At 39.9% G+C, this 25,382-nt stretch overlaps 1 protein-coding gene across 2 annotated transcripts in view; it reads right to left on the reverse strand.

The window, feature by feature from the left end:
• Positions 1–21,133, reverse strand: part of Wdr49 (WD repeat domain 49) — a 214,088-nt gene extending 192,955 nt beyond the window's left edge. The window contains exons 1-2 of one of the 2 annotated variants that reach the window (XM_039103711.2): positions 20,992–21,133; positions 20,471–20,707 (exon numbers count right to left, since the gene is read on the reverse strand). In XM_039103711.2, coding sequence (XP_038959639.1) covers positions 20,471–20,659 — 189 coding nt within the window. In that variant the 5' untranslated portion in view covers positions 20,660–20,707; positions 20,992–21,133. Of the gene's footprint in view, positions 1–20,470; positions 20,759–20,991 lie in introns of both variants that reach the window. The other variant, XM_039103712.2, reaches the window with a different exon arrangement.
• Positions 21,134–25,382: the final 4,249 nt, after the last annotated feature.

The following is a 25,382-nucleotide window of genomic DNA, read 5'->3' on the forward strand; positions in this document are numbered from 1 at the left end:
TGTAAATCAAAACTGCTTTGAGATTCCATCTTTCATCTGTCAAAATGGCCAAAAAAAAAGGATCAATAACACAAGTCACAGCTCATGTTGGTGGAAGAACAGACTTGGACCACTATGAAAATCAATAAGGTGGTGTCACAGAAAGTTAGTAATCTATCTACCTCAAGTCCCAACGTAAATTTCCCTCAACAGATTGAATGGACAATGAAAACATGATATATTTGTACAATGGCATATTACTCAGCTGTTAAAAATGACATCATGAAGTTTGCAGGCAAATGGATAGAACTAGAGTATAATCATCCTAAGTAAGGTAACCCAAATTCCAAAGATAAATATGTTATTATTCACTTACAAGTATATATTAGATGATAAGTAAATGATAACAAAGGTACAACCTTAAATTCAGAGTGGTTAGGTAAAGTGGAACGGTTTAGGAGGGTATAGAGGTATCCCTGGGAGGGGTAAGTAGAATAGGTTTTGCAGTCCAACTGAAAGGGTTTGGGACAGAAAAGGGGATCAGGAAGCACAGGAGATGTGATAAAGAGACTGCAGGGAGAGATGAGGAGAATTGAGGAACCTGTGGTAGGTGGTATGAAAGCTTAATGCAGTGGAAGCCTCCTGGAATCTGTGAAGGTGATACTGAGGGCTCCTAGTAATGGGGATATGGAATTTTAACAGGCCATCCTTGTTGCCAGGTTAGGCTTCTAATGGTGAGGCCAAGTTGCATTCAGTTTAGTTGTTGGCCAAGGTGGTTCTATAGAACTCTCCAAACAACTTAGTCTGTTGCTAAGGAAAAGGGTTCCTATCTGAAAAGTGATAACAGGACCTACTGCCAAGAACAATACGCACACAATTCATTGAACATGGAGAAGTAGAGCAGGTACCTACACAGAGCCCTCACCCCTGTGTTCTAGTCTCTTTGGTGTGGGAAGATACTCTGTAAGCAACAAAAATGAAACATTCAAACATAAACCCAGCTACATAGCCTTTGACTCACAATCTGTTCTTCCTACATAATATGCTGGGGTAATGATGACACAGAACTTATAGGACTAGCCATACAATGTCTGGTTTGACCTAAGTCCCAGTCTACAACAAGAAACTGACAAGAATGAATGAATGAGCATGGGAAACCTTTAGTATTTGTTCCTAAGCAAATGTGAGGTGGAGCTTTGTGAACTGAACAGGGACTGTTCTCAGGCTTCTCTTTCTAGCTATTTTGGAGCTGATAGTTTCATATGTCACTATGGACATGCTAACTTTCGGAACACATGACAAGTGGAACATCAAAATCATAGGAGTTAGCATTCTTTTTATCTATTTTCTTCCTTGTTGTTGTATAGTTATAATAGAGTGTACCCATTCGGCTGTCCACTTAGTACCAAGTTACACAACAAAGGAAACCAAGGGCCAGCATACTCCCTCCTAAATAACAGTATTCTCCATGGCTGCCTCCTCTGCTCCATCCTGACCACAGCACCAGGTTAAGACATTTGTTCCCCAGACACAAAGGCAGTGCCTGCAGGAAAACAACTTTTTCATTCAGATCTACGCCTATCTTGACTTCCATGACTTTTTGTATGATGACATTATTTACAAACATTATCCATACATCTTAACAAGTCAGATGAATCCCCCAAAGACTTCCCTCTGCCAATTTCAATTGCGCCAGCTGTAAAGTATTGGATCTCTTCTCTTTATGACCCTGGTGCTGAGGAGGGGAACCTGCAGAGATGTGCTGATTTTTTTTTTTTTGCTTCCATGAAAAATAAGCATTTGATTCCACTGAGGGAGCTGGGGGAAGAAAACTCTGGCCTGCTGATTTTGTTCAGCAGGTAACAATTGATTGTGGCTACTGAATGAACTTTGTACTACATAATAGAGTTACAGATTAAGCTTTTCCTGTTTACTTTCTCACAAGTCTCCATTGAGATGCCTTTAGAAAAGAAAAGCTAATAAAAAAGTGTAATGGGTTTTTCTTATCTTTTTATTCTTCCAGCCTTTCTCTCCTGTGATTTCATCACAGGAGTTTATTTGCTGATTATGCATTGAATCTATGTTAGAAGAGCACAGGGCCTGAATAACCTCAACTTAATGTGCTTGTTTTCTGACTTAAGACTTCATCCTATTTGAACCTAGTTCTATACAGCACCATCTCAAAAGAAAGTTGCCTAGGGCTGGTAGATCCCTGAGACTCAGAGGCAAGCCAGCATGGCACCAGGGAGACCATCAAGAAACAAGTTAGACCATAAAACCTCTACGCACTATGAACTGTTGTAGCTGGTGAAGGATCCAAAGCTGCAGAATCATTCTGACACATGGCAACAACCGAATATCCAAGAGGAGTCCCAGCAAAGACCCACTATTGAACAGAGGGCAGAAGCCTGGGTCATCAAACCAGATCAATGGCTCATTACAATCAGCATTTGAAAGCAAAGCTCTTTGGACAGAAGGGTCTATTGCATGAAAAAAACCACAGCCTCTACTTCAAGAGTTTTTGGATTGGTTTGGTTTTGTGTTACGTTGTTTTGTGGTTTTACTGTCTCTGGGGAAAGATAGCAATGTTGAAGGGTAGATATGGAAAGATGGGGAAATGAGTGGGATTGAGGTACCTGATAAGATATTCATAAAGAATCAATCTTAAAAGTTTTTTTTTTAAAAAATGATATTGACTAAAGAATAACAGCCAAGTTTATGCCTTGACCTCCACATGCATACATATACAATACATGCATACCTGTTCACAAATATGCACCTGCATACACTTGAACATGAAAATACATACACAAATACATGCAAAGAAAAGGAAGAAAAAGGCAGACATCCTGAGACCACAGGACAGACTGCCACATCTGCACACCTGTGCCCACTTCCCTTGTACAAGGGGAAACTGAACATAGCCTCTGGACACAGGGATACAGGAACAGACAGCCGCTGGTATCTGCATTTCTGATCTGCACCCAGGACCGAACTGAAATGGCCAAAGAGCTCCCTGCATCCAAATCCCATGGGGGAGAGAACTGGACCCTCAGAAGTGTGGATACTCCTGAGAAGTCAGAGGAGACTACACTTTGCCCACAGTCCAGACACAAGAGGGAATCACAGAGTGCCAAATGTGCCCGCTGGGTGCAAGGACGTAGGAGCAATCAGGGGCAGGACCCTTTGATTCCTGCCCATGTCTAGAACTGAAAGACAGTCTCCAACACACCTGTTCTCAGAAAAGGCTGAAAGAAAACAGGAAAACAGTTCAACAGGAGTGCTGACACAGAGGCCTACAGCAGGGTCAAGTCACTCTCAGAAACAGCAAGACAAGAAGTCACCAGAGGAAACCCAGTGGCTAGAGGCAAGCAACAGAAACCAAGACTACTTGGCATCATCAGAGCCCATTTCTCCCACCAAAGAAAATAATATATATCCAAACACACCAGAAAAGCAAGATTTACATTTAAAATCACATTTTTTGATAATGATGGAGGAATTTGAGAAATATATAAAGAACTCCATTAAAGAAATGCAGGAAAACACAAGTGAACAGGTAGAAGCTCTTAGAGAGGAAACGCAAAAATCCCTGAAAGAATTACAGGAAAACACAACCAAACAGGTGAACAAATTGAAAATGGAAGTAGAAACAGTAAAGAAAGCACAAAGGGAGACAACCCTGGATATAGAAAACCTAAGGAATAGACAAGGAGCTGTAGATACAAGCATCACCAACAGAATACCAGAGATAGAAGAGAGAATCTCAAGGGCAGAAAATACCAGAGAAAACATCAACACAACTGTCAAAGATAATGTAAAACGCAAAAAGCTCCTAGCACAAAACATACAGGAAATTCAGGAAACAATGAGAAAATCAAGCCTAAGGATAATAGGTATAGAAGAAAGTGAAGACTCCCAACTTAGAGGGCCAGTAAATATATTCAACAAAATTACAGAAGAAAACTTCCATAACCTAAAGAAAGAAATGCCCATTAACATACAAGAAGCCTACAGAACTCCAAATAAATTGGACCAGAAGAGAAATTCCTCCAGTCACATAATAGTTAAAACACCAAATGCACAAAACAGAGAAAGAATATTAAAAGCAGTAAGGGAAAAATGTCAAGTAACATATAAAGGCAGACCTATCAGAATCACACCAGACTTTTCGCCAGAAACTATGAAAGCCAGAAGATCCTGGACAGATGTCATACAGACCCTAAGAGAACACAAATGCCAGCCCAAGTTACTATATCCAGTAAAACTTTCAATTAACATAGATGGAGAAAACAAGATATTCTATGACAAAATCAAATTTACACAATACCTTGCTACAAATCCAGCCCTACAAAGGATAATAGATGGAAAACTCCAAAACAAGGAGAGAAACTACACCATACAGAAAGCAAAAATATAATTTTCTTGCGATGAAACCAAAAGAGAAACAAACATAATTCCACCTCTAACAAGGAAATAACAGGAAGCAACAATCACTATTCCTTAATATCTCTCAATGGACTCAATTCCCCAATGAAAAGACATAGAATAAGAGACTGGACAGGTAAAGAGGACCCAGCATTTTTCTGCATGCAGGAAACACACCTCAGAGATAAAAACAGAAACTACCTCAGAGTAAATGACTGGAAAACAACTTTCCAAGCAAATGGCCCGAGGAAACAAGCTGAAGTTGCCATCCTAATATCCAATAAAGTTAACTTTCAACCAAAATTCATTAAAAATGATAAGGAAAGACACTTCATATTCATCAAAAGAAAAATCCACCAAGATGAACTCTCAATCCTAAGCATCTATGCTCCAAATGCAAGGTCACCTACATACATAAAAGAAACCTTACTAAAGCTCAAAGCACACAATGTACCTCACACAATGATAGTAGGAGATTTCAACACCCCACTCTCATCAATGGACAGATCATGGAAACAGAAATTAAACAGAGACATGGAGAAACTAACAGAAGTTATGAACCAAATGGATTTAACAGATATTTATAGAACATTCCATCCTAAATCAAAAGGATATACCTTCTTCTCAGCACCTCACAGAACCTTCTCGAAAACTGAACATATAATTGGTCACAAAACAGGCCTCAACTGATACTGGAAGATAGAAATAATCTGATGTATCTTACATCATCATGCACTAAGACTGGTTTTCAATAACAACAATAATGATTGAAAACCCACATATACCTGGTGTTGAACAATGCTCTACTCAATGACAACTTGGTCAAGGAAGAAATAAAGAAAGAAATTAAAGACTTCTTAGAATTTAACGAAAATGAAGATACAACATTCCCAATTTATGGGACACAATGAAAGTGGTACTAAGAGGAAATCTCATAGCCCTGAGTGCCTGCAAAAAGAAACAGGAGAGAGCATATATCAGCAGCTTGACAGCACACCTAAAAGCTCTAGAACAAAAGGAAATAAATAAACCCGAGAGGAGTAGAACACAGGAAATAATCAAACTCAGGGCTGAAATCAACCAAGTAGAAATGAAAAGGACTATACAAAGAATTAACAAAACCAGGAGCTGGTTCTTTGAGAAAATCAACAAGATAGATAAACCCTCAGCCAGATTAGCCAGAGGTCACAAAGAGTGTATCCAAATTAAGAAAATCAGAGATGAAAAGGGAGACATAACAACAGAATCTGAAGAAATTATAAAATCATCAGATCCTACTACAAAAGACTATACTGAACAAAACTGGAAAATCTGGAGGAAATGAACAATTTTCTAGACAGATACTAGGTACCGAAGTTAAATCAGGAACAAATAAACAATCTAAACGACCCTGCAACTCCTAAAGAAATAGAAGCAGTTATTAAAAGTCTGCCAACCAAAATGAGCCCAGGACCAGACAGGTTTAGTGCAGAATTCTATCAGACCTTCATAGAAGACTTCATACCAATATTATCCAAACTATTCCACAAAATTGAAACAGATGGATCACTACCGAATTCCTTCTATGAAGCCACAATTACTCTTATACCTAAACCACACAAAGACCCAACAAAGAAAGAGAACTTCAGACAAAATTCCCTTATGAATATTGACGCAAAAATACTCAATAAAATTCTCACAAACTGAGTCCAAGAACACATCAAAATGATCATCCATCATGATCAAGTAGGCTTCATCCCAGGGATGCAATAATGGCTTAATATACAAAAAGTAATCAGTGTAATCCTCCATATAAACAAACTCAAAGATAAGAACCACATGATCATTTCATTAGATGCTGAGAAAGCATTTGACAAAATTCAACACCCCTTCATGATAAAAGTACTGGAAAGATCAGGAATTCAAGGCCCATATCTAAACGTAGTAAAAGCAATATATAGCAAACCAGTAGCTAAGACCAAACTAAATGGAGAGAAACCTGAAACAATCCCACTAAAATCAGGGACTAGACAAGGCTGCGCACTCTCCCTACTTATTCAATATAGTATTCGAAGTCCTAGCCAGAGCAATCAGACAACAAAAGGAGATCAAGTGGATACAAATTGGAAGGCAAGAAGTCAAAATATCACTATTTGCAGATGATATGATATTGTACTTAAGTGACTCCAAAAGTTCCACCAGAGAACTACTTAACCTGATAAACAACTTCAGCAAAGTGTCGGGGTATAAAATTAACTCAAACAAATCAGTAGCTTTCCTCTACTCAAAGGATAAACAGACTGGGAAAGAAATTAGAGAAATGACACCCTTCATAACAGTCCCAAATAATATAAAATATCTTGGTGTGACTTTAACCAAACAAGTGGACGATCTGTATGACAAGAACTTCAAGTCTTTGAAGAAAGAAATTGAGGAGGATCTCAGAAGATGGAAATATCTTCCATGTTCATGGATTGGTAGGAAAGATGGCCATTTTGACAAAAGCAATCTACAGATTGAACTCAATCCCCATTAAAATTCCTACTCAATTCTTTATACAGATAGAAAAAGCAATTTGCAAATTCATTTGGAATAACAAAAAACCCAGGAGAGCAAAAACTTTACTCAACAATAAAAGAAATCCTGGGGGAAATCACCATCCCTGACTTCAAGCAGTATTACAGAGAAATAGTCATAAAAACTGCATGGTATTGGTACAGAAACAGGCAGATAGATCAGTGGAACAGAATTGAAGACCCAGAAATGAACCCACACATCTGTGGTCACTTGATCTTTGACAAAGGAATTAAAACCAACCAAGGGAAGAAAGATAGCATTTTCAACAAATGGTGCTGGTTCAACTGGAGGTCAGCCTGTAGAAGAATGCAATCAATCCATTCTTATCACTCTGTACAAAGATTTAGTCCAAGTGGATCAAGTACCTCCACATCAAACCAGATATGCTCAAACTAATAGAAGAAAAAGTGGGGAACAGTCTCAAACACATGGGCACTGGGGAAAATTTCCTGAACAAAACACCAATGGCTTATGCTCTAAGGTCAAGAATCGACAAATGGGACCTCATAAAACTGCAAAGCTTCTGTAAGGCAAAATACACTGTCATTAGGGCAAAATGGCAACCAACAGATTGGGAAAAGATCTTTACCAACCCTACATCTGATAGAGGGCTAATATCCAAAATGTACAAAGAACTCAAGAAGTTAGACTCCAGAGAGCCAAATAACCCTATTAAAAAATGGAGTACAGAGCTAAACAAAACATTCTCAGCTGCGGATTATTGAATGGCCAAAATGCACCTAAAGAAATGTTCAACATCCTTAGTCATCAGGAAAATGCAAATCAAAACAACCCTGAGATTCCACCTCACACCAGTCAGAATGGCAAAGATAAAAAACTCATGTGACAGCAGATGCTGGCGAGGATGTGGAGAAAGAGGAACACTCCTCCATTCTTGGTGGGATTGCAAACTGGTACAACCACTCTGGAAATCAGTCTGGAGGTTCCTCCGAAAATTGGACATTCCACTACCTGAGGATCCAGCTATACCTCTCCTGGGCATATACCCAAAAGATTCTCCAACATACAACAAGGACCCATGCTCCACTATGTTCATAGCAGCTTTATTTATAATAGTCAGAAGCTGAAATGCACCCAGATGCCCTTCAACAGAGGAATGGATACAGAAAATGTGGTACATACAACACAATGGAGTAGCTGTATCGGTACAGCTATCAAAAACAATGACTTCATGAAATTCATAGGCAAATGGAATGAACTAGAAAATATCCCAAGTGAGGTATCTCAATCAGAGAAAAACACACTTGGTATGCACTCATTGACAAGTGGATATTAGCCAAAAAAGCTCGAATTACCCAAGATGCAATCCACAGACCACAGGACGCTCAAGAAGAATGACAAAATGTGGATGGTCCCACTCCTTCTTAAAAGGGGAAAAATATCCATAGGAGGGGATATGGAAGCAATGTTTAGAGCAGTGACTCAAGGAACGGCCATTGTGAGCCTGTCTGACATGTGGCCCATATATATAAAGCCACCAAAACTAAATAAGATTGATGAAGTTAAAAAATGCATGCTGAAAGGGACTGGATATAGATCTCTCCTGAGAGACACATCCAGAGCATGTCCAATACAGAGGTGATGCTAGCAGCAAACCAATGAACTGAGAACAGGACCTCCTTGGGGGGAATTAGAGGAAATATTGAAAGAGTGGAAGGACCTTGCAACCCCATAAGAACAACAATGCCAACCAACCAGAGCTTCCAGGGACCACTACTGAACGACTATACATGGACTGACCCAGGGCTCCAACTCTATATGTAGCAGAGAATAGACTTGTTGGGGCTCCAGTGGAAGTGGAAGCCCTTGGTCTAGCCAAGGTTGGGCCCCCAGTGCAGGTGGGGGACAGTAAGGGGCATGTATGGAGGGAATACCCATATGGTGGTGGGGGACAGGGGCTTATGGACAGGAAACTAGGAAGGGGAATAACATTTGAAATGTATGTAAAGAAATATATCTAATAAATATTTTTTAAAAAAAGAAAAGGAAGAAAAACTAAAGATACAGCAGGGCATGGGCAAATGTTAGACAACAATAGGTTGTGCAGAGCCAATCCTGGACCAGAATGAATGAGCCAGGGACTGAAGGAAACATGGCTACTCATAGAAGCAATTCAGAACTCAACCCGGAGAGCCAGGAATGCTGAATAAAATGTAGCTCCACATCAAACAGAAAAGGGATCCGCCATAAGCTGAGATGGAACTTTCTGTCACACTATGAATTATAGAATCTGAAAGGAAAAGAAGTGCCTGGATACCTTGCAGCCACGTCTCAAAAGAATCTCAACATACATAGAGCCTCTGTTGGGCTTTTCAAAGAAATCTCATTTCCCCTCGGCCATAATCTCCACCTCCCATCATTCCTATAGAACCAGCAGCCATAGCCAGTCTCTGTTATACAATGTCTGACTTTTGAAGTTCCAAAGAAAATGTAAAATATGGTTGACATCAAAATAATATAAGCATCCATAGAGTGTTTCATTTCTCTAAAAATTTCAAGCTCTGCAGAAAAGTTGGAGCGAAGGCACTTTACAGTTCTATGAGTAATCCTAGCTCCACTCTCTTCTGGCTGATGTGTGGCCATTTGACACCATCAGTGGAAAGAAAATGAAACTATATGTTCCCCTTTAATCCTTCAACCCTGTCCACTTCTTTGTTCCAACAAAGATCAAGGCATCAATTAAAACCATTTGTCTGCAAATAGAATGTGAGATAAGAGAAAATGATGCCATTATACTCTCTGTGAAGACTTGCTCTTACAACTCTCATTTCCTACCGCAAATGAAAAGAATAGAGGAAAATAATGGCAAATGTCATTTGGAAGCTGAATTTCCTTTAAATAAGATGAGTTAGAATCAAGACAATGTGAAATGCTATGTGGTTCTCTCTCTGCTGATCAAATGTGTAAAGCATAATGTTCATTGAGAACTTTTCCTGTGAGGCAAGCACTGCTCTAAGTACTTTACCCTAACTCGTTAAAACAAATCCCCCATTTCTCCATGTTAGCAGTAAAGAAAACTGAGGCAGAGGATTAATAGTTTGCATACACTGTATGTGTCAAAGCTGCTCAGCTGGTCTGACTTGCAGATCTCAAACACAGTGATAATTATATCTTGTCTATACTATTGGATAATAGGCATCATGTTTCACTTCATAAATGATATTACTACAACTAAATAGTATGTATAGGATTTTTACTTATAGATTAATTAAATATTTAATGGTCATTCATAGACAGTCTCTCTCTCTCTCTCGGGGTGTGTGTGTGTGTGTTTGTGTGTGTGTGTGTGTGTGTGTGTGTGTGTGTGTGTTAAATTTTCAGGTGCTTACACCGCATGTGCACCTGCATGTGGAGACCAGAGATTAACATTCATTGTCTCCCTCAATTGCTCTCACTTTACTTTTTAATACAAGGTCTCTTTCTGAACCTGAAGCTTACAGATTCAGCTGGACTGGTCATGGGGCCCTGCCTCCTGCTCCCCAGTACTGGAATTACAGGTGATGGCCACCGTGCCCCATTTTTCTGTAGGTTCTGGGGATCAAACTCATGTCCTCATGCATATGAGTCTCCCTAGACTCCCAGTACTGATAAAAAAACCCAAATTTTTATATATTTTTTGCATGTCATTTTCATCCATCCATCCATCCATCCATCCATCCATTCATTCATTCATACATACATACATCTATTTATTTTTCTATCTATGTGTGTGCATGTGGGTGGCATGTACCACAGTACACCTGGGGAGGTCAGAGAACAACATTGTGGTCAACTGGAATTGTATATATACAACTTTCCATGATTCAGGTCTCTATGATTCTCCAGGCAAGTGCCTTTACTTGTTAAACTGTCTTGCTGGCTTTCTCTTTGTGTTTGTTTGTTTGTTCGTTTTTGCTCTGTATGGGTTTGCTTTTTGCTTTGTTTTGTTTTGTTTTGTCTTGCTTGACACAGGGACCTTACTCTATGGCCCACTTCAAAAGCTCTTGTGTGTGTTCTCTGCACCCAAATCCCGTGGGAGGGAGAGCTAAACCTTCAGAGAGGCAGACAAGCCTGGGAAACCAGAAGAGACTGCTCCCTGCACACACATCTCGGACGCCAGAGGAAAAAGCCAAAGACCATCTGGAACCCTGGTGCACTGAAGCTCCCGGAAGGGGCGGCACAGGTCTTCCTGGTTGCTGCCGCTGCAGCGAGCCCCTGGGCAGCACCCCACGAGCGAACCTGAGCCTCGGGACCACAGGTAAGACCAAATTTTCTGCTGCAAGAAAGCTGCCTGGTGAACTCAAGACACAGGCCCACAGGAACAGCTGAAGACCTGTAGAGAGGAAAAACTACACGCCCGAAAGCAGAACACACTGTCCCCATAACTGACTGAAAGAGAGGAAAACAGGTCTACAGCACTCCTGACACACAGGCTTATAGGTCAGTCTAGCCACTGTCAGAAATAGCAGAACAAAGTAACACTAGAGATAATCTGATGGCGAGAGGCAAGCGCAGGAACCCAAGTAACAGAAACCAAGACTGCATGCCATCATCGGAGCCCAATTCTCCCACCAAAACAAACATGGAATATCCAAACACACCAGAAAAGCAAGATCTAGTTTCAAAATCATATTTGATCATGATGCTGGAGGACTTCAAGAAAGACATGAACACACTTAGGGAAACACAGGAAATCATTAATAAACAAGTAGAAGCCTACAGAGAGGAATGGCAAAAATGCCTGAAAGAATTCCAGGAAAACACAATCAAACAGATGAAGGAATTAAAAATGGAAATAGAAGCAATCAAGAAAGAACACATGGAAACAACCCTGGATATAGAAAACCAAAAGAAGAGACAAGGAGCTGTAGATACAAGCTTCACCAACAGAATACAAGAGATGGAAGAGAGAATCTCAGGAGCAGAAGATTCCATAGAAATCATTGACTCAACTGTCAAAGATAATGTAAAGCAGAAAAAGCTACTGGTCCAAAACATACAGGAAATCCAGGACTCAATGAGAAGATCAAACCTAAGGATAATAGGTATAGAAGAGAGTGAAGACTCCCAGCTCAAAGGACCAGTAAATATCTTCAACAAAATCATAGAGGAAAACTTCCCTAACCTAAAAAAAAGAGATACCCATAGGCATACAAGAAGCCTACAGAACTCCAAATAGATTGGACCAGAAAAGAAACACCTCCCGTCACATAATTGTCAAAACACCAAACGCACAAAATAAAGAAAGAATATTAAAAGCAGTAAGGGAAAAAGGTCAAGTAACATATAAAGGGAGACCTATCAGAATCACACCAGACTTCTCGCCAGAAACTATGAAGGCCAGAAGATCCTGGACTGATGTCATACAGACCCTAAGAGAACACAAATGCCAGCCCAGGTTACTGTATCCAGCAAAACTCTCAATTAACATTGATGGAGAAACCAAGATATTCCATGACAAAACCAAATTTACACAATATCTTTCTACAAATCCAGCACTACAAAGGATAATAAATGGTAAAGCCCAACATAAGGAGGCAAGCTATACCCTAGAAGAAGCAAGAAACTAATCGTCTTGGCAACAAAACAAAGAGAATGAAAGCACACAAACATAACCTCACATCCAAATATGAATATAAAGGGAAACAATAATCACTATTCCTTAATATCTCTCAATATCAATGGCCTCAACTCCCCAATAAAAAGACATAGATTAACAAACTGGATACGCAACGAGGACCCTGCATTCTGCTGCCTACAGGAAACACACCTCAGAGACAAAGACAGACACTACCTCAGAGTGAAAGGCTGGAAAACAACTTTCCAAGCAAATGGTCAGAAGAAGCAAGCTGGAGTAGCCATTCTAATATCAAATAAAATCAATTTCCAACTAAAAGTCATCAAAAAAGATAAGGAAGGACACTTCATATTCATCAAAGGAAAAATCCACCAAGATGAACTCTCAATCCTAAATATCTATGCCCCAAATACAAGGGCACCTACATACGTAAAAGAAACCTTACTAAAGCTTAAAACACACATTGCACCTCACACAATAATAGTGGGAGATTTCAACACCCCACTCTCATCAATGGACAGATCATGGAAACAGAAATTAAACAGTGATGTCGACAGACTAAGAGAAGTCATGAGCCAAATGGACTTAACGGATATTTATAGAACATTCTATCCTAAAGCAAAAGGATATACCTTCTTCTCAGCTCCTCATGGTACTTTCTCCAAAATTGACCATATAATTGGTCAAAAAACGGGCCTCAACAGGTACAGAAAGATAGAAATAATCCCATGCGTGCTATCGGACCACCACGGCCTAAAACTGGTCTTCAATAACAATAAGGGAAGAATGCCCACATATACGTGGAAATTGAACAATGTTCTACTCAATGATAACCTGGTCAAGGAAGAAATAAAGAAAGAAATTAAAAACTTTTTAGAATTTAATGAAAATGAAGATACAACATACTCAAACTTATGGGACACAATGAAAGCTGTGCTAAGAGGAAAACTCATAGCGCTGAGTGCCTGCAGAAAGAAACAGGAAAGAGCATATGTCAGCAGCTTGACAGCACACCTAAAAGCTCTAGAACAAAAAGAAGCAAATACACCCAGGAGGAGTAGAAGGCAGGAAATAATCAAACTCAGAGCTGAAATCAACCAAGTAGAAACAAAAAGGACCATAGAAAGAATCAACAGGACCAAAAGTTGGTTCTTTGAGAAAATCAACAAGATAGATAAACCCTTAGCCAGACTAACGAGAGGACACAGAGAGTGCGTCCAAATTAACAAAATCAGAAATGAAAAGGGAGACATAACTACAGATTCAGAGGAAATTCAAAAAATCATCAGATCTTACTATAAAAACCTATATTCAACAAAATTTGAAAATCTTCAGGAAATGGACAATTTCCTAGACAGATACCAGGTATCAAAGTTAAATCAGGAACAGATAAACCAGTTAAACAACCCCATAACTCCTAAGGAAATAGAAGCAGTCATTAAAGGTCTCCCAACCAAAAAGAGCCCAGGTCCAGATGGGTTTAGTGCAGATTTCTATCAAACCTTCATAGAAGACCTCATACCAATATTATCCAAACTATTCCACAAAATTGAAACAGATGGAGCCCTAGCGAATTCCTTCTACGAATCTACAATTACTCTTATACCTAAACCACACAAAGACACAACAAAGAAAGAGAACTTCAGACCAATTTCCCTTATGAATATCGACGCATAAATACTCAATAAAATTCTGGCAAACCGAATTCAAGAGCACATCAAAACAATCATCCACCATGATCAAGTAGGCTTCATCCCAGGCATGCAGGGATGGTTTAATATACGGAAAACCATCAACGTGATCCATTATATAAACAAACTGAAAGAACAGAACCACATGATCATTTGATTAGATGCTGAGAAAGCATTTGACAAAATTCAACACCCCTTCATGATAAAAGTCCTGGAAAGAATAGGAATTCAAGGCCCATACCTAAACATAGTAAAAGCCATATACAGCAAACCAGTTGCTAACATTAAACTAAATGGAGAGAAACTTGAAGCAATCCCACTAAAATCAGGGACTAGACAAGGCTGCCCACTCTCTCCCTACTTATTCAATATAGTTCTTGAAGTTCTAGCCAGAGCAATCAGACAACAAAAGGAGATCAAAGGGATACAGATCGGAAAAGAAGAGGTCAAAATATCACTATTTGCAGATGATATGATAGTATATTTAAGTGATCCCAAAAGTTCCACCAGAGAACTACTAAAGCTGATAAACAACTTCAGCAAAGTGGCTGGGTATAAAATTAACTCAAATAAATCAGTTGCCTTCCTCTATACAAAAGAGAAACAAGCCGAGAAAGAAATTAGGGAAACGACACCCTTCATAATAGACCCAAATAATATAAAGTACCTCGGTGTGACTTTAACCAAGCAAGTAAAAGATCTGTACAATAAGAACTTCAAGACACTGAAGAAAGAAATTGAAGAAGACCTCAGAAGATGGAAAGATCTCCCATGCTCATGGATTGGCAGGATTAATATAGTAAAAATGGCCATTTTACCAAAAGCAATCTACAGATTCAATGCAATCCCCATCAAAATACCAATCCAATTCTTCAAAGAGTTAGACAGAACAATTTGCAAATTCATCTGGAATAACAAAAAACCCAGGATAGCTAAAGCTATCCTCAACAATAAAAGGACTTCAGGGGGAATCACTATCCCTGAACTCAAGCAGTATTACAGAGCAATAGTGGTAAAAACTGCATGGTATTGGTACAGAGACAGACAGATAGACCAATGGAATAGAATTGAAGACCCAGAAATGAACCCACACACCTATGGTCACTTGATTTTTGACAAAGGAGCCAAAACCATCCAATGGAAAAAAGATAGCATTTTCAGCAAATGGTGCTGGTTCAACTGGAGGGCAACATGTAGAAGAATGCAGATCGATCCATGCTTATCACCCTGTACAAAGCTTAAGTCGAAGTGGATCAAGGACCTCCACATCAAACCAGACACACTCAAACTAATAGAAGAAAAACTAGGGAAGCATCTGGAACACATGGGCACTGGAAAAAATTTCCTGAACAAAACACCAATGGCTTATGCTCTAAGATCAAGAATCGACAAATGGGATCTCATAAAACTGCAAAGCTTCTGTAAGGCAAAGGACACTGTGGTTAGGACAAAACGGCAACCAACAGATTGGGAAAAGATCTTTACCAACCCTACAACAGATAGAGGCCTTATATCCAAAATATACAAAGAACTCAAGAAGTTAGACTGCAGGGAAACAAATAACCCTATTAAAAAGTGGGGTTCAGAGCTAAACAAAGAATTCACAGCTGAGGAATGCCGAATGGCTGAGAAACACCTAAAGAAATGTTCAACATCTTTAGTCATAAGGGAAATGCAAATCAAAACAACCCTGAGATTTCACCTCACACCAGTGCGATTGGCTAAGATCAAAAACTCAGGTGACAGCAGATGCTGGCGAGGTTGTGGAGAAAGAGGAACACTCCTCCATTGTTGGTGGGATTGCAGACTGGTAAAACCATTCTGGAAATCAGTCTGGAGGTTCCTCAGAAAATTGGACATTGAACTGCCTGAGGATCCAGCTATACCTCTCTTGGGCATATACCCAAAAGATGCCTCAACATATAAAAGAGACACGTGCTCCACTATGTTCATCGCAGCCTTATTTATAATAGCCAGAAAATGGAAAGAACCCAGATGCCCTTCAACAGAGGAATGGATACAGAAAATGTGGTACATCTACACAATGGAATACTACTCAGCTATCAAAAACAACGAGTTTATGAAATTCGTAGGCAAATGGTTGGAACTGGAAAATATCATCCTGAGTGAACTAACCCAATCACAGAAAGACATACATGGTATGCACTCATTGATAAGTGGCTATTAGCCCAAATGCTTGAATTACCCTAGATCCCTAGAACAAACGAAACTCAAGACGGATGATCAAAATGTGAATGCTTCACTCCTTCTTTAAATGAGGAAAAAGAATACCCTTGGCAGGGAAGGGAGAGGCAAAGATTAAAACAGAGACTGAAGGAACACCCATTCAGAGCCTGTCCCACATTTGGCCCATACATATACAGCCACCCAATTGGACTAGATGGATGAAGCAAAGAAGTGCAGACCGACAGGAGCCGGATGTAGATCGCTCCTGAGAGACACAGCCAGAATACAGCAAATACAGAGGCGAATGCCAGCAGCAAACCACTGAACTGAGAATAGGTCCCCTATTGAAGGAATCAGAGAAAGAACTGGAAGAGCTTGAAGGGGCTCGAGACCCCAAAAGTACAACAATGCCAAGCAACCAGAGCTTCCAGGGACTAAGCCACTACCTAAAGACTATACATGGACTGACCCTGGACTCTGACCCCATAGGTAGCAATGAATATCCTAGTAAGAGCACCAGTGGAAGGGGAAGCCCTGGGTCCTGCTAAGACTGAACCCCCAGTGAACTAGTCTATGGGGGGAGGGCGGCAATGGTGGGAGGGTTGGGAGGGGAACACCCATAAGGAAGGGGAGGGGGGAGGGGGATGTTTCCCCGGAAACCGGGAAAGGGAATAACACTCGAAATGTATATAAGAAATACTCAAGTTAATAAAAAAATAAATAAATAAATAAATAAATAAAAAAGCTCTTGTGTAAGTAAACCCCCAGGACAACCGGAAACTAATTTTTTTTTTAGCTTTCTTTTTTTTTTTTTATTAACTTGAGTATTTCTTATATACATTTCGAGTGTTATTCCCTTTCCCGGTTTCCGGGCAAACATCCCCCTCCCAACTCTCCCCTTCCTTATGGGTGTTCCCCTCCCCATCCTCCCCCATTGCCGCCCTCCCCCCAACAGTCTAGTTCACTGGGGGTTCAGTCTTAGCAGGACCCAGGGCAGAAGCTAATTTTTAATGTGCTTCTTTTTTAATTTTCCCTGTAGTACAGGTGACCTAGCCAAAGTTCTTGAAGATAGCAGACAAATGGTCTCCTCTAAGTATTATCTCCAATCTCATTTTTTATTGATCCATTGCCTGTTTTTAAGGAGCTGGATCTTGGTTAATGCCTGGCAGCTCTTCAGTTTCAGATACGCAGTCTTTACACAAGCAAAACATAGTATAGAATAAATGAATCTGTTTCCAGAGCCTGATGTTTCTCCCATGAGGGCACTTCACATGGCAGCCTTTAGAGTGCTGTGCTGAAGGAATGCCTGGGAGCATGTCTCTCTGTGGTACACGGACCTACCGCTGTGACAGACGGGATGGACTCCATCAAAGCCATCTTATATGTCGCCTTCTCTACATTTCCCCTTATCTGCTCCTGATAAGCCCTTCCTGCGCATCAGGTATCATATGGTTCCATACTGTCTGCTCAGCATGCAAAAGATGCATGCACTTCCAGTCTTTTCCTGAAACTACACCTGCATCTCTCAATTTTAAAGGAAAACTGTCATAGATTCCTGATGTTTGTGAAATTTTGGAGTTTCGTTCTCTCCTGTTTTCCAGTCTCTGAGTTTTAGTTTTTGTTTTTGTTTTTGTTTTTATTCATCGTGCAATTCCAAAACAAGTTGTCAGCCTTTTGAAAATTTAACATTACACAAAAAAAGCACTCAAACTTCCCTTAAATGTTGCAGTTTGGTTTTGGTTCACTCACGACTATCCTGTGTTTCAAATGGTTCCCTAGCATTCAGTAGCAGTTTCATTAACACATCTACTTTATAACACCTTAACTCCTGTACAGACGCCATTATTCAAATTGTTTGTGTTCTCAGCACCAGAACAAAACTGCCACATTTCAGTTTATTCTGGCGCCAAAGCTGTCATAATCTGCTGTTATATTTTCTTGATTGTCGTCAAATTGTCAAAATGTTTGCAGCGACTATCAAAACATGCTGAATTCATCCAGGGCAGTGGGTATGAGACACACTGGAATCTTTCAGAGAAATCGGGTTAGATGAATAGCAAATATAGAAAGCTTAAAAGAATGAAATGCAGTGTGACTGGTGTTAATAAATATGAAAGATTTTGTTAACACAGAAATGATTGATACTCATTTGTAGATTCTGAATTGTTATACAAAGAAGTGTCAAGTAGGTTTTTACCAGTAAATGGTTTTGTTAAGCAAATTTTTTAAATTTTTCTTCTCTCTCTCTCTCTCTCTCTCTCTCTCTCTCTCTCTCTCTCTCTGTTTGTGTTTGTGTTCTCATAGAAGTTAGAGGCATCAATCTTTTTAGAGCTAGAGTTTCAGGTAGGATTTGAAGTGCCTATTAGGTACCTGAACTCAGGTGCTGGGGTAAAGCTTTACAAAGCACTCTTTACTGAAGAACCAACTCTAGCTACCACATCTATTTTTTTATTTTGTGGTAGCTAAAGGTTAAAATGTGTGCCAATTATAGTTCAGTATAATTGCTAGATTTCATGTTTTATTAATTTTAAGATTAAATTCCAAAACATTATATGTCTGCTGTAATTAATACAGACACTCCAAGCATCCCCTGGAAGAGCTCGTGGAGCCCTGAGATCCCATCTTAGGAAGTATAATGAAGCAGAAGGGATAGAGGTTTATGTCTGTCTAAAATCCATGGCACTGAACGGTGCTCTTCCTGCATGCATTTGAAGCTTAAATTTCACTTTGAAGTATGTTACTCATTTTATATAGTAGCACAATTGCAAGTTAATTATGTAAGGTAAGGAGAGGGAAATTGACCAGTTGTGATTTTCCTGTGGAATGTAAACAAAACCCTCAAGTTTCCCTTTGACTTGCCTTCGTTCAGGGGAAAAGAAGAGGAGGAGAGGTGGGCCACTTGTAGGGCTATAGGACCCCACAGTGCCCGTGTCATCTTTTAAAGGGGGCATGTCATTCAGATGGAGGAAGAAATTAATTTTCACAAACTGGGCTCATATAATTGTGTTTTCCTAGTTCTACTTTTTTCTCAAGTGCAAGAACAGTGATTTACCAGGGGATTATTTTAGTCATCTGGCTTTTCTCATTCATAAGTTTAACTTTCTGATAAAAAAAATACTAATTTCTAAAAAGTGCAATAATAAATTGTACCTTTTGTACAATTGTAGTGGTGATAATTTTATGTAATAGCTTCAAATTAATTTATAATGTTTGTTTCAGAGAAATGAATTGAAAGAGAATGGTACTAAGTATTTGATGTTAACCTTGAGCCATAATGTTTCAGGTCCTTGATTTGACTGTTAAACTGTATTGAAGTATGTGGCTCTGTGTGTGTGTGTGTGTGTGTGTGTGTGTGTGTGTGTGTGTGTGTGCGCGTGTGTAGATAAACATGTATTTCTAAAAGTCTGTGGAGGCCATAGAGCATTCTCTCTTTTTTTTGTGATGTTCATTTCAGTTGATAGGTTACAATGAGACAAAAACTATTTTATAGCTGGACCTCCATACTTGCTCAGCTTGTAAGTTTCGTTATCCCCTTTCCCTGTTTCCCATCCATAAACTCCTTATCCTATCCCCCCTCCCGCTTCTAAGAGGGTTTTCCCCTGCCCACCCACTCACCCCATCCTGCCTTTCCCTGCCCTTACATTCCCCTACAATGGGGTATCGAGCCATGGCAAGACCAAGGGATGCTCCTCCCATTGATGCCCAACAAGGCCATCTTCTGTTACATATGCAGCCATACATTATTCTTCAGGGGGCTTCCACCATGTATTTTGAGACAGGAATTGTCACTGGTACTGGCTGACTCACTGACTATGCTGCCAGGCTGCCTAGTGAGCCCCAGAGATCTCCTTATCTCTACTTTCTCAGCACTGCACTGAGATTTTTCACTCGGGTGCCAGGGATCAAACTCAGTTCTTCCTACTGATATGTCTGATACTTTGTTAACTGAACCATCTCTCAGACATTATATTATGGTATATTTCATCAAAATTATGTATTCATGTCCTTTGAGAACAGCCCAAATCTTCTGGTCAGTAAGCCTAACACTTACCTCAAAGACCTGCTGTATCTTCACAAAATCCTCCACACTGAGCTTGTTCTCAACGAGGTCTGTACCATAGTGTTCACTTGCAGTCTTTACTTCTGTGTTCTCAAGGTGTGCTGACTCTGACTGGGACGCCATGTTCAAACCAAGTGCAACATCAGGGTAGCTCCTAATAACTTCACCCCTCTTCAGCATGCTTCAACATTCTGTGTTTGTTTTTCTTGTTGTTGCTTCAATATATGCCTTTGAAATGGAGTCCAACTTAGAATACAATTTAAAATGAAATTTCCAACCCTATAATTAGGAGGCAAAACCATTGAGCCAAGGTAGGAAAATGATAGTACCTTTACTTACTTTAAACCATAGTTTGTTTTCAAGACCTCCAGCTCGGCTGCTCATACTGTTTTACTTGGACTGATTAGAACCGTGTGTATCAGTCTTTCCCCACTCCATACAGACAAGGAAACCCCTTGCGGTCCACATTTAATTGAGTTGGAAAGCATCCTTTTCTAATCTCTTTGACTGACCTTTACTGCTTTCATCCTTTTCAGCTGCAGTTTTTCATCTGTGGGTGTTCATGACACAGGTGCACAGCTTCAAAGTCCCTCTCACTCAGTGAAGTTCTTGCAACCAAAGGCCACTTACCCAGCAATATGGAGTGGTTTGTTTTCTCTGTCCTGGTGCTTTTGTGTGTTTCCTGGCAACCAATATCAAGCCAGCTGACTTTCCCTTTCCCACCCCGTGCCTAGCCAGTGACTAAACTGAAGGTTTGAATGTTTAATGTAATTTCTGTTAGGTTTTAGAAAAATAGTGCATTCTCCTGATTTTTTATTAAGGCAGGTCCCCCATTATTTAAAGACAACCTTGACAAATATATTTTCTATGAGGCATGACTATATGATTGGCCAAAGGAAAGAGACTGACATTCAAGAATTTTATACTTTTCACTCACATATTACTTTTATTTAATTTATTTAATAAAACTTTTCTCTATATTTTCTTTGTCATCAGTAACTTGTGCATATTGTAAGGATAACTCTGGTTTCAATTCACTAAAACTCTAAGGAAAAGCAAAACAGATATCATTACCTGATAAACACTTTACGGCGTTGATATACTTCCCTGTGCCTTCCCCAGTTCCATTAGAAAACATGAAAAGGAGGAGTTGGGGAGCAGTAACTGGTGGTTATGTTATCCTATTTTTGTTATTGTTTGTTTATTGTTTTGGTATTTTTTTATTTTGCTGTCATGTTCTGTTTTCAAGGAACTACACCTGGAAATTTCCATTCCTTCTTTTAACCAGACTCCGTACAACTTGAACAAGCATACAACAGCATGATGTCCATTCTATATGTGAAAAGATAGTAAGATGCAGAACACAGAACAGTGGCTCCCAAGCATAAGCCCTTGTGTTTCAGAGGTTTATTTTGCGTTTGACGTTCACCTTCTTGAAATGAAGACCTGGCAGGAGGCCTTCTCTGGGGTCTGACTCAGCTCTGAGGGTCTATCAGTTCCATAGTGCAGGGCGAGATACAGTCAACCATTTCTACAGCACAGAGGAAGTTTCTGCAAGTATTTCTGTGGCAACTGAGAAAAAATTACAATTTCACTCATATTTTCACCATTCTTTCCATTTTTGAATATATATATATATTCAAAATCCATAAGAATTGTTTGGGTTTAGTGATTGACTTTGTGATGCTTCCAGTTTAATGGAGTGGTACTCTCTCTCTCTCTCTCTCTCTCTCTCTCTCTCTCTCTCTACCACTCACTCTCTCTCTATCACTCTCTCTCTATCTCTCTCTATCACTCACTCTATCACTCTCTCTCTGTCTCTCTCTCTGTGTCTCTCTCTCTGCCTCTCTCTCTCTCTCTCTCTCTCTCTCTCTCTCTCTCTCTCTCTCTCTCTCTCCAAGCCAATATAATTCCTTGCTGCTTACGGTGTGGTGCACAGAAAGACTCTGAAGTCATAGACCCAGAGGAAAGGATGGCATTACAGATTATAGACAGTGTGTGTTAACGATGCAGAAAAGCAGATGGATGTATTTACAAGTTTATTTTGTCCTTGTGTGTTTGTGAATGCTTTTGTTTGTGTGTGGGCACATGTATGTGTGTACATGTGGAAGTAGAAACAATTCCAGTGTCCATCATCAAACACCATCCACTTATTCTTTGTCTTTTTATTCAGATAAGTTTTCACTGAGTTGCTCCTCTCAGATGGGCTAGGTGAGCTGAGTAGCAAGACCCAGTGATATTTCTACTTTCTGTATCCACTTATCCAGGACTGGAGTTATAAGCCTGTGCCACCATGCCCAGCTTTGCATGTAGTTCAGAGAATCAAACTCAAGTTCTTGGGCTGGTAAAGCAAGCACTTTCCCAATCGAATTTTCCCCTAGTCCAAAACATTTACCTTGTCTGGATTAGGCTTTCTTACAAATTAGGAAAAAACAGTTTTAAGATTCTTGTCATGAATGGCACTAAGCTATCTCAAATGTGAATGCCTACCATAATTTGTCTTTCTACAATTTTAGAGGGTGAGTTAATAATAGTTTATATCAGCTAGACCATGAGTGTTCTGAAAACTATTTTATAATGATATTCTGCAGAGCTTGGCTTTGTTCGGTAACAGGTACTAATGAGAGAGAGAGGAGAGGTAATAGAGAGCAAAAAATCTGTGTAGCTTCACCAGAAAAGGCAGGTACCCCACTGGCCTGATAATGCCAAATTCTCTAATTATCCTAAGACCAGTAAGCTGCCTGGCCTACTTAGCTTTCATAAAGATGCACCTCTAAACGTGTTCATTAGTAAGACAATAATGTGCAATGAGCAACCAATTCTCTTAGAAACTAGTCAATACACACAGTTGTCTTTTTGGAAAATGATGAGAGCAGAAATCATTCTTGATGGTACAGTCTTAAATGGCTCTATGTGTCTGTCCTATGGGTAATTTTTAGGTTACATTTCTATAATGCTATAAAATCCATAACCAAACATTGTACTGCTAAATTTGACCTCCTTCACCATTTGCTGGTAAAAGTACAATTCTTTAAGGAACACCAGGATGATATCTATGTGCTCAGTGTTGACATTTAGCTAAGGCAAGGGGTTTAAAAAATAAATACTGGCTTACTTCTCCTGTGAATCTTCATCTGTTTAATAGAGCATCTGGTACCTAAGGACCAAATGGACTAGCACGTCTACTTGTCTTTGCCTTGTTTGAAATCTTGGGACTTAATGACTTTTCCCACTAAGTACACACCCTCTGTATAACCTTATCCGTATACTCCAGTCCACATTCAAACCCCTTCATTTTTTCCTTCCTGTAATTACTCTGCAGTGTGGCTAATACAGAGCTTCTTCATTCCTCTAGTTTCCTCACCCATTGTCGCCTTTCTCTTTGACCTGGAGTCACCTCTAACTTTCTTTACCCTCACCTAGGCTTCTCTTCCCACATCCTCATTGGAAATTATCTCAAGTTGAAGCTGTTGCTTCACTGGGCCTGAAGCAGAGGAAGTTAACGCCACATTATCTTCTTGTCCCACAACTTATGCTTTCCCAACGTGACCCCACTGTCCAAATAGTTTAACAGAAGCTTCCTCCAAGAGTCCATGGTAACACATATGGTCAACTTCAGCAACTTTTTAATCCTTGGGTAAATATTAGTTTCTTCACTCTGGGTCTTCCAAGTACTATTGATTGCTCTGCTCATTTTTATTCATTAACCATAATAGTGGTTTCTTTGACTATATCATAACATAGCTATCTGTGTCTCTCTTTCCTACTATCATAACACCTGGAAAACAAGACTTTACCTCAGGAATGCTGGTGACCTTACATTGCCCTTCAAAAGTTGCTCATCAACCTCACAACAGCACAGTGATGTGTGTGCATTCTTAGATCAGCAGGAGCCAGAGCAACATTACCTATGAGTTAATAATCAGCAAGGGGTTCTGTGCAGATATGGCACTGAGTCAGGAAAAGAGACATAATCTGATCAAAAGAGAAACAATACTTGAGATTTAGTGCTTTTGATGGTTCGTCTAGACTATCAGCTTGGCAGAATTTAGACATCCTTTAAAAACCTCAAAATATCCAAGAAACAATTCACAGACTATACGAAGCTCAAGAAGAAGGAAGACCAAAATGTGGATGCTTCAGTCCTTCTTAGAAGGGAGAACAAAATACTCACAAGAGGAAATGCAGAGACAACAAGTGGAGCAGAGACTGAAGGAAAGGTCATCCAGAGATGGATCTACCTGGGCATCCATCCCATATGCAGCCACCAAATCCAGTCACTATTGCTGATGCCAAGAAGTACTTGCTGACAGGAGCCTGATACAGATGTCTCCTGAGAGGCTCTGCCAGAGCCTTACCAATACAGATGAGGATGCTTGCAGCTAACCATAAGTCTGTTAACAAGGACCTCAGTGGAAGAGTTAGAGAAAGGACTGAAGGAACTGAAGGGGTTTGCAACCCCATAGGAAGAACAACAATATCAACCAACCAGACCCTACCAGAGCTCCCAGGGAGTAAATCACCAAGCAATGAGTACATATGGAGGGACCCATGCCTCCAGCTGCATATGAGGCAGAGGATGCCATTGTCTGGCATTAATAGGAGGAGAAGCCCTTGGTCCTGTTTCCCTTGTGTAGGGGAATGCCAGGGCATTGAGGTAGGAGTGGGTGGGAGTGGGAGCATCTTCATAGAAGCAGGGGGAGGGGAAGGGAGAGGAGAAAAGGGCATAATATTTGAAATGTAAATACATAAAATATCCAATAAAAAATAACTTCTGGAAAAAAATTGTGGAACACTCCCAGAAAGGATTAGTTGAAGGCTAAGCTTGATGCTATCCCTGCAAGATATTTAATATTTTATCTTTTTTTCATCACAAGTCTCACCTCAAACTGCATACCATGCG

The sequence above is a fragment of the Rattus norvegicus genome, chromosome 2 (genome assembly GCF_036323735.1).
Source record: "Rattus norvegicus strain BN/NHsdMcwi chromosome 2, GRCr8, whole genome shotgun sequence".
Classification (NCBI taxonomy): domain Eukaryota; kingdom Metazoa; phylum Chordata; class Mammalia; order Rodentia; family Muridae; genus Rattus; species Rattus norvegicus.